Source organism: Mustelus asterias, chromosome 8 (genome assembly GCF_964213995.1).
Source record: "Mustelus asterias chromosome 8, sMusAst1.hap1.1, whole genome shotgun sequence".
Taxonomy (NCBI): Eukaryota; Metazoa; Chordata; class Chondrichthyes; order Carcharhiniformes; family Triakidae; genus Mustelus; species Mustelus asterias.
Window position 1 is genome coordinate 31,405,920 of NC_135808.1, and position 10,402 is coordinate 31,416,321.

At 46.0% G+C, this 10,402-nt stretch overlaps 1 protein-coding gene across 1 annotated transcript in view; it reads right to left on the bottom strand.

The window, feature by feature from the left end:
• The window catches only part of LOC144497702 (uncharacterized), a 76,149-nt gene extending 66,028 nt beyond the window's left edge, over positions 1-10,121 (bottom strand). The window contains exons 1-5 of the mRNA XM_078219145.1: positions 9,657-10,121; positions 5,242-5,337; positions 4,928-5,161; positions 479-501; positions 241-386 (exon numbers count right to left, since the gene is read on the bottom strand). Coding sequence (XP_078075271.1) covers positions 241-386; positions 479-501; positions 4,928-5,161; positions 5,242-5,337; positions 9,657-10,121 — 964 coding nt within the window. The remainder of the gene's footprint in view (positions 1-240; positions 387-478; positions 502-4,927; positions 5,162-5,241; positions 5,338-9,656) is intronic.
• Between the last annotated feature and the right edge of the window lie 281 nt (positions 10,122-10,402).

Sequence of the window (10,402 nt, forward strand, 5' to 3'; positions counted from 1 at the left end):
CTGACATTCCCCTTGAAACCCGGTGGCATTGACATTAATGACTGGGAGGAGATTGCTGTCAATTGTTCAAATTGGAAACAACTTGTCCATCAAACCACATCAACCTTTGTATCCAAAGTGAGGTCCCCGATGCTGCTGCACTGGTGATCTGTACCCAATAACAGGCAGCACCTTCGGGAGAGGGAGGGTGAGAGTCGGAGATTGCACAGAGAGTGGACACCAAGCTGGGGAGTTTCTTACCTGGAGAGGTGATCCGTTTCATTGCCTTCCACACTGGGTAGAGAAATGGGTCTCGGAAGCCTGCGTATTTCTCTGTTGGAAACTCCGGTATCTCTACATCTTCACTCCCCTCATCATCTTCCCCATCCTCCCCTTTATCCAGGTAGCTGTGTGAATGGGATTGATTTAATCACTCTCTGCTGGATACAGACTGTGATCACAGTGTAAAACCCTGTGAGAGTTTGGATTAGATACTCACCTTTCTCTCAATCTTTTCAGTTCCTGTGGGACAGAAAATCAGAAACATTTAATAAATATACACGCTGCTGTTTAGATTGTAATGTTCAATTATGTCGAATCAGTGATTTCAGTCAAATGTGAAGGGATCTAATGGACTCCAGTGATGTGATCCCATGTCAGTCACCCCACCTCATGAATACACGCAAACCAGCCTCCCCTCCATTGACTCTGTCTATACTTCCCGCTGCCTCGGCAAAGCACCCAGCATAATCAAGGAACCCAAGCAACCCGGACATTCTCTCTTCCAACTTCTTCCATCAGGAAAAAGATACAAAAGTCTGAGGTCATGTACCAACCGACTCGAGAACAGTTTCTCCTTGCTGCTGTCAGACGTTTGAATGGACCTACCTCATATTAAGTTGATCTTTCTCTACACCCTAGCTGTTGTAACACTACATTCTCCTCTCCTTTCCTTCTCTATGAACGGTATGCTTTGTCTGGAGAGCGCACAAGAAACGATACTTTTCACTATATACTAATACATGTGACAATAATAAATCAAATCAAATTGACAGTTTTCCTCTGCTGCTGAGGACTATGAAGGTTCAAACGATCAGTTCCTTATTGTTTCTGTTCTCTATTTTCCCATAAAATTCACAGTTTCTCTCTGTTCGTGTCACCCTGACTTGGTGACAGCGATGTTATTCTTAACCCCAACATCCCCTCGATACAGGGATAGCTGGAACCCAATCTGAGCGTCAGTGAGCAGGTTATTCCTGTGTAAACGCCACTTGATAGCATTGTCGACATTTTCTCTCACACTGCTAATGGGGGGGTAATTAGCCGGATTGGATTTCCTCTGACTTTTGTCAACAAATTTATACCTGGGCATTTTTCCACATTGCTGGGGAGATTCCAGTGCTGCAGTCCGACTGGAACAGCTTGGTTGGCGTTGATTCTGGAGCACAAGTCTTCAGTACCATTGCCAGAATATTGTCAGGGCCTTTGCAGCGAGCACCTTCAGCCGTGTCTTGATGTCATGGTGAGTGAATTGAACTGGCTGAAGGCGTGAGGCTGGGACCCTCAGGAGGAGGCCGAGGTGGATCATCCACTCAGCCCTTCTCGCTAATGATGATTGGTTCAGCTTTGGTTTTTACACTGATGCTCCTTCATCATTCCGGACGGGGATATTTGTGGAGCCTCCTCCTCCAGTGAGTTGTTGTGGCAGGACTGCAGAACTCAAATCCCTTCCATTGGTTTTGGGATCACTTGGCACTCGTCACATGCTGCCTCCGCGATTGAACATTCATGTAGTCTTGTGTTGTCGCTTCACCAGACTGACACCTTGTTTTTAGGTTTGTCTGGTGCTGTTCCTGGCAACAAACATATTTTAAATGGCCATTCAGCCCCTTGAGCCTGCCCCGCCATTTAATAAGATTGTGACTGATTAAATAGTAACTTTAAACATCCCGTCGACTCACTGACTACCTATCACCCCCTTGCTTACCCAGAGTCTACCCATGTCTGCCTCAAAAACATCAGAGTCTACCTCCTTTGCCTTTTGAGGAAGTGACTTACAAAGACTCACGACCCTTTAACTTTGATCTCCATTTTAAATGGATGATCTTATTTTTAAACAGTGAACCCTAGTTCCAGATTGTCTGACTAGAGGAAACATCCTCTCCACATCCACCCTGTCAAGACTCCTCAGGTTCTTATAGCTGGAATGTTACGGACATTCACGCTGGTGGGATTTTCCCATCCCGCTCCAGTGAATGGACATTTGGCTGGACGCCAAATTCTCCGACTTCGCTGCAGTGGGAGTGTCGTGTGAACGGCCGGTAAGATCGCACCCTCTGAGTGGGAATTTTTGGCTTCGCTCAAATCGAGACTGGAAAATGTTGCCCGATGTCAACAGACATTCCCTTTCTCCGCCCCCTCGCCCACTCCAATTCCATGGCAGGCGGGACCGTAGAATTCCAGCGTATATAGAAACATAGAAGATAGGAGCAGGAAGAGGCTATTTGGCCCTTTGAGCCTGCTCCGCCATTCATTACCATCATGGCTGATCATCCAATTCAATAGCCTAACCCTGTTTTTTCCCCATAACCTTTGATCCCATTCACCCCAAATGCTATATCTCGCCACCTCTTGAATATGTTTCAATCAAGTTGCCTCTTATTCTTCTAAACTTCAACAGATACAAATCTAGGTCCTTAAAAGACAATATTAGTCCAATAAATCGTCCCTGCACTGCTTCCAATGTATTTATATTCCACCATAAATAAGTTGACTGATACTGTACACAATACTCTAGATGTGGTCTAACCAATGCGCTGTACAACTGAAGCATTACTTTTGTATTCAATTTCATCACACTAAATGATAACATTCTATTCGCTTTTCTAAATACTGGCAGTACCTGCCTCCTAGCCTTCCACGTTTCATGCACTAAGATACCCAAATCCTTCTGTATCTCAGAGCTCTGCAATCTCTCACCATTTAGATGAGAAGCTTCTTTTCTATTCTTGCTGCCAAAATGGATAATTTCACATTTTCCTGTATTATGCTCTACTTGTCAGATCTTTGCCCACTCACTTAACCTTTCTATATCTTTTTTGTAGTCTCCTTATGTCCTCTTTGTAAATTAAACTGATTATCAATATGTCTTTCTGACAAGATCCTATTAGTTCTCCCTTTATACACCACCCTACCATGTTGTTCCTGTCAGGAGGCCTGGACACGACTCCCACAAGTGACCTCTTGCCTTTACTATTCCTCATCTCCACCCAAACCATTTCCGCATCCTGGTTTCCATAACCTCGGTCATATCTATCAATTGCGCTAATACATCATTAACTTACAGACACACTTCGCCACCTTTTCCTTGCTTCTTGACCTTTCTAAATATCTGAAATCCTTCAATATTCAGGTCACAATCCTTGCCTTCTGCAGCCATGTCTTTGTAATGCCTATCAAATGGTATTTATTTATTTCTAAGTACGCTCTCAGTTCATCTGTTTTGTTTTCAATATTTTGTGCAGTCAGATACAGAGCTTTTATTTTTATCCTCATTATTTTTGTAACCTCTATCTCATTGGTAATTTACTGTTCGATTTGTACTCTCTATCCCTTCTGTCATGGTCTGTTTTTCATTTCATGTGAGAATACTTTTCTCTTTTGCCTGGTTGCTTCTCTTTCATTGACCATACCTTCCCAGATCTGATCCCTTGTCCCCAGTATTTAACTTAAAACTCTCTCTCCTTCCCTTGATATGAGGCTCGCTAGGACAGTGGTCCCAGCACGGTTCGGGTGTAGACCATCCCAATGATACAGGTCCCTCTTTCTTCAGTTCTTCTGCCAGTAATCCACGAACTCGAACCCACTTCTCCCATACCAGTCTGTGAGCTTCCTGCATTCTTTATTGAAGCAGGGTGGATCCCCTGGTTTGATGGTAACGGTAAAATTGTGGATAATGGTAGAGTGGGGACATGCCGGGCCATGAGGTTATAGACTGTGTTTGAATACAATTCTGCTGATAGCCCAAAGAGCTTCATAAAAACACATTGAGTCTTTCCTGTGAGATATAACCTTTTGGTTTTGATAAAATTCTTTTTAGCATTTTATTGAATCCTCTTAATTGTCTCTAAGCCTTATTAAAATGGGGAGACCTGAACTCTGTACATTATTCCAAGTGTGATCTAACTTTGGTTCAATTCAGGTTGATAGCATCTTCTCAGCTCACGCGTGTGTGTGTGTCTGTGTGTGTGTGTGTGTACGCGCATCTGTACTTGTGTGTACAGTTTTTGCGTACCTGCATATGTGTGCGTACCCTGCGTGTGTGTAATTACATGTAGATGTTACCTACATGTGTGTGTCTGTGTGTACCTGAATCTCTGTGTATATATACCCTGCGTGCCGTATGTATATGTGTGCATGTGTACCTGTGTGTACCTGTGTGTGCCTGCATGTGTGTGTACCTGTTGACATAAAAAGAAAATTGAGCAGGAGAGGAAACAGATTCTCCATTAGCTCCCAAAAGGTATTTCCAATTGTCGAAGTCTGGAAGCCTCTCCAGATGACCTTCTATTCTCTGGTTTGTCTCCAATGGATCTGGTTTCCTCTCAGCCCAGGCCACCCTCCACCTATCTGGTTTGAATGAATTCTGATTGTCATCTTAAACATTCCTGACAAGACTGTTTCTGTCTCTGATTCCAGTGCACCCATCTCTTCTCTCCCAATCCTTTTCTTTGCCCATTCACTCTGCTTCCAGTTACACTCCAGTCAGTGGAGGTGCTGAGAGTATGGGACCACCTCGCTGACATCCTGAACTCAATCCTGACTGATCCCTGTGTGTCCTCAGTTATACTGCACACTGGGCATTGTTGTCATGGGGTTTGACCCTATCATAAAATGCAGTTTACAATCACCCCACTAACAGTTTGGGGATTGGATTATAAAGGGTCACCTTGAGAAAGGAGACGCTGTCTTGCTGCTCGATGTCGACACAAAGGTTCGCTATCTTTCCCTCAAGTGAAGTCAGTTCCTCTTCAATTCTTCTCAGATTCTCCTCCATTGGTTGCAGATCTTCCTCCTTTTGTTTCCTCAGCTCTTCAATTAAATGTTTCTCTTTTTCTTCAAGATATTGATGGATTTTGGCAAATTGTGCGGAGATGTCTTGCTCCAGGGATCCAGTGAGTTGCTATGACAGTGAGAGAGATTGTTTAAACAGCGGGTTGTTAAAGGGTTGCAGTGTTGAAAGGGAGCTGGAGTCATACTCACCTCCAGTTCTGAAATCTCCCTCTGCTGCTGCTGTTTGAATTCACTTTGATTTTTCTTTTCCTTCTCCATGGAATCCAAGGATAATTTCAGCTGGTCCTAAAAATGGAATCAGATCTCAGTGTGATCCATTGTAATGTCTGCTGTTATATCACAAACTGTGAGGAGAGGTGTTCAGGGAGAGGTGTTAACATGTGGCACGAGCACTTTATAACCGGCAGAGTAAAAGGTATTGTATCAGACCAGGTACAGCTTCAAACCAACAACAGCTTCATGGTGTATAGAATATATGAATGGATTTGATAGTTTAGACATTGTTAATTGTACAGTAATTGTGTTTGATTGTGGTGCTGGTCTTGGGTTTTAAATGGGGATTTACTGTGCCTTTAAATAGGCACAGACTAAAACTGAGGCAGTTGGGTTCGAGGATGCGTAGACCTGTCCGGGCTGAATTTTCACAGAGGCTTCTTTCACTGTCTGAGGAAAAGTCAGTTGCAACGCGACCAGCTTTAGTAAATGGCTGGCCTGCAAAGATATTGGGGACAATGGTCCCTCAAGCAGCGCAGCAGGCCGAGAGGCTTAAGCTGAGGCCGTTTAGCGGGCTCCCAATTGGGCGCCAGACCCTCTCTGTCAGCTTCGTGCCAGAAATCGGTGTGGAGCTGCATAATATATTCTGATTGTCAATTAAACATATTTTACATTTAATCAGCGGGCTCGGGACTGAAGTCTCGGAGCCTGCTCGCCTCTCTCCCTCCCTGCCAGGAGTGTTTCACTCCAGCTGGGTTTACAATAGCTCTCCACTTGCGGGGAGCTGGCGGCCCAACCACGCTGGAGTGAAGGGAGGCCATCGAGGCCCCCGAGAAGGTCAGAGTTAAGGGGTGGTGACCCCTGCGCATTGCCAGCTTGGCAGTATCAGCCTGGCCCCCTGGCACTGCCCAAGGAGCAAAGTGCCAATGCCCAGGGGGCACCTGACACTGCCCACCAGGCATCAGGCAGTGCCAAGGCAGCGGGACCTAATGGGGGCGATCAGTGGGGTGGGCTATCCCTGTGCCACTCTGCACTCGGCGGTGACAGAGGGAGGGATGCCAGCGATCGGGGCTGTGGGGGTGGGGGGAGAAATCGGGGCTGCGGGTGGGAGGGATGGTTGGGTTGGTGGGGGTGGCAAGATTGAGATGGGCTGGGGGTGGTGGGGGGATGTTCAAGGCTGACCCGGACATGTCCGAGGGGCCAATGATCGGGTCTGGGGGGGTGGCGGGGGAGATCGGCTGGGCAGCCTTGCAGGGTCGTGGGGCTGGCTAGCGATCAAACTGGCCAGCGATCGGGAGGCCGACAGTGTGTGGCTACTGTGGATGCATTGATCTTGGTGCTGACAGATCAGCGCATGCACAGTGGCCCACTCAGCGCGATGCTGCCAGCCTCTCCAGCGGGAATAGGCCCCTTCCCCGGATCTTTCAGGTGAATCACACTCTGGCTCTCTGCAGTGCACAGACTGTGGGAGATTCATTTTGAAAATCCTGCTGAAAAAAACAGCGGGATTTACTTCAGTTTTTAACGTGAATTCGACACTTAGAATTTTTGGGGGGGAAATCACCCCATTAAGTTTAAATTTATTTATTAGTGTCACAAGTAGGCTTCCATTAACACTGCAATGAAATTACTGTGAAAATCCCCTAGTCGCCACACTCCGGCGCTGTTCAACTACACTGAGTGAGAATTTAGCATGGCCAATGCATCCAACCAGCACGTCTTTCGGACTGTGGGAGGAAACCGGAGCACCGGAGGAGACCCACGCAGACACGGGGAGAATGTGCAGGCTCCGCACAGACAGTGAACCAAGCCAGGAATTGAACCCGGGTCCCTGACGCAATGTGAGGCAGCAGTGCTAACCACTGTGCCACCGTGTGGTATTACACCGAGGGATGGTATTACCAAGGTGAGGGTTAAACCTCTGCCCCTGAGGGAAAGGAGATCCCACCTTCGAGTGCTGCTGGGATCTTTGGCAGTTCCACCAACATCAGAAGAGAGCAGTGGGCACTGCTCGGGCTCCCAGGAGTCCCACACGTGTCAAAAGTGGACACCGGATGGAAGGAAGTGCAGGATATTTGAGTGGGGAAGGTTTGGACACCGTAGGTAAGGTGGGGTGGGAGGGAACACAGGACATTCACACCGGCGGGATATTGGACACCCTTCTGGGAGGCTGATATCCAACCCTTGGCTTCTTAAGACCATCCGGAGCCTAATATCTCTGCGGGACTCGCTCATCTGGGTGGGCTATAAACAGCCAAATAAAATTCAACATTGGGGAGAGATCAGGCCAGCATAAAATTCCTCCCACAACACTGTAAATAAAAAGTGTGTTAATATTACACTATACTCTGTTAATATACTTCAACAACTGCTTTTCTGGCTGGAATAACAGTCTAAAAGTGAAGGTTGGAACCTAAGAAAATGGAAAACTACCCTCCAATATTCTCAGAGTCTGAACCATTTCTACAATGAAAGAGTGATAAGAGTTTCGTAGGCATGGTTAGTAAGGTTGCAGATGACACCAAGATTGGTGGCGTAGTGGACAGTGAAGAAGGTTATCTAGGATTGCAATGGGATCTTGATCAATTGGGCCAGTGGGCTGACGAATGGCAGGTGGAGTTTAATTTAGATAAATGAGAGGTGATGCATTTTGGTCGATCGAACCAGGGCAGGACTTACTCAGTTAATGGTAGGGTGTTGGGGAGAGTTATAGAAGAAAGCGGTCTAGGGGCACAAGTTCATAGCTCCTTGAAAGTCACAGGTGGACAGGGTGGTGAAGAAGGCATGCTTGGTTTCATTGGTCAGAACATTGAATACAGGAATTGGGACATCTTGTTGAAGTTGTACAAGACATTGGTAAAGCCACACTTGGAATGTACAGTTTTGGTCACCTTATTATAGAAAGGATATTATTAAACTAGAAAGAGTACAGAAAAGAATTACTCGGATGCTACCAGGACCTGATGGTTTGAGTTGTAAGGAGAGGTTGGATAGGGTGGGTTTTTTTTCTCTGGAGCGTAGGAGGCTTAGGGCTGATCTTATAGAGATCTATAAAATAATGAGGAGCATAGATCAACTAGATCGTCAGTATCTTTTCCCAAAGGTAGGGGAGTGTAAAACTCGAAGGCATAGGTTTAAGGTGAGAGGGGAGAGATACAAAAGTGTCCAGAAGGGCAATGTTTTCACATAGAGGGCGGCGAGTGTCTGGAACAAGGTGCCAGAGGTAGTAGTAGAGGCAGGTAGAATTCTGTCTTTTAAAAAGCGTTCAGACAGTTACATGGGTACGATGGCTGTCGAGGGATATGTGCCAAACGTGGGCAATTGGAACTAGCTTAGGGGTTAAAAAAAGGGGCGGTATGGACACGTTGGGCCGTAGGGCCTGTTTCCATGCTGTAAACCTCTATGGCTCAATGAATCTTTGTGTGGGCACAGGTTAAATCATGACCCAGGAGAAAAACAACATACGTGGCCTTGGTATTGTCACTATCGAACAGAAATCCAAAGAAAAAAGTAGAGTATTTTGTGAGCTCGATAGTTCAATGGTCATGAAAGAGGATCATATCAGACAAGTGTGTGATCTAATTGAATGGTAGAGCAGAATCGATGGGCCAAATGGCTGACATCTTTATGGCCTTAAATAGTGATGAAGGGTTGGACCTTCTGTCCGGCTTCTTGGGTTAAATGTACAATTAATATGAAACAGTCAGCAATGGAGGAAACCTATTTAACGCCGTATTCCACAACAGCTCGAGTGACCCACCCTCCCACTGTGTGCTATTGTCTCCCTGAATTGAAGACTAATCTCCAGGAATCTAATAAGAGGCGACCCAGGAGAAAGAAAATCACAGGGACATGAAAAGAAAACAGCTTTTATTGTTTTTTCTTGGGAAACTTATTTGTATCAAAATATCACCGATGTTGGGAATGACTGACAGTAAAATAAAATGAGCCAATCACTTGTTGAAGGCTCTCTGTTCATTTCCCAATTGGTGGGGAAGACAATGCTGATGAGGATTGACATGTGCATTGACCAATGGCTGGAGCCTGGGGGCGGGGTTTAGAGACAGGAAATCATGTGCTGAATTCTCCAGGGACAGAATCAGTTTCAGTGCGTTCCCCAACTCCAGAAATAATATCAACACAACACAGCCCGAATGAAGAAAGCTGAAACCTGGGACTGCATTCATATAATGTCTGTGTAAATAGAGGCTGTAAAACCTTTCACACACTATTAACACTCACACTCACATTTCCCACTGTCAGCTGTCAGCATTGAGCTGAAAGCGAGCAATCGGGCAGAGCAACATTTGTCTATTAACGTACTACAGTCCCGGTTACAACCCAATAAACACCATGAACATGGAGACGGGTAACTCACTGTGTCCCCTTACCTTGTACCTTTCAACAGCCACTGGTAGAGTTAGGAATCTGTGGGCTAAATGTGGGGGAGAGTCCAGACAACTGGCACAGATCAGAATCTCATCATTCTCACAGAACAGGATCAGCTTCTGCCCGTGTTTCTCACAGAGAGAGTGCTCTCCATGTTCCTCCTCCAGTTTCAGCTCCAGTTGGCTGGTTTTCTCACAGAGATTGGCCAGTACCCTGTTACTGGTGAAACTTCTCCGGGGGAGAAGCTGCTGACATTCCGGGCAGGACACAGCCTGACGCTGCTTTCCCCAACACTTCTGGATGCAGGATTTACAGAAGTTGTGCTCACAGTCCAGCCGCACCGGCTCCACAAACAGAGACTGACAGATGGAGCAGGTTAAATCCTCACTCAGCGATAAGATGTGTTTACTGACGGCCATCTCCGTTGCTGCTCCTGCTTCTGTTATTCGCTGAACTTTCAGTTTCATTTCACCCAGTTTAGCATGAAATTCACTGAAAGGGCACGGTCATCATGCAAATGTGTCTTTGAACGCCCATTACAAAACACAACGGCCAAATTCTTGGATCTGGGGGTCGCAGATTGAAGATGAAAATCTGAAGAGAGTTCAGGTTCAACATTAACCCCTTCACTGCTGGCTATAAAATAGTAAGAAGTTTAACAACACCGACAACAAACTTCTTAGTGTTTACCCCAGTCCAACGCCGGCATCTCCACATCATGGCTATAAAATACGCAGTAAGAAGTCTC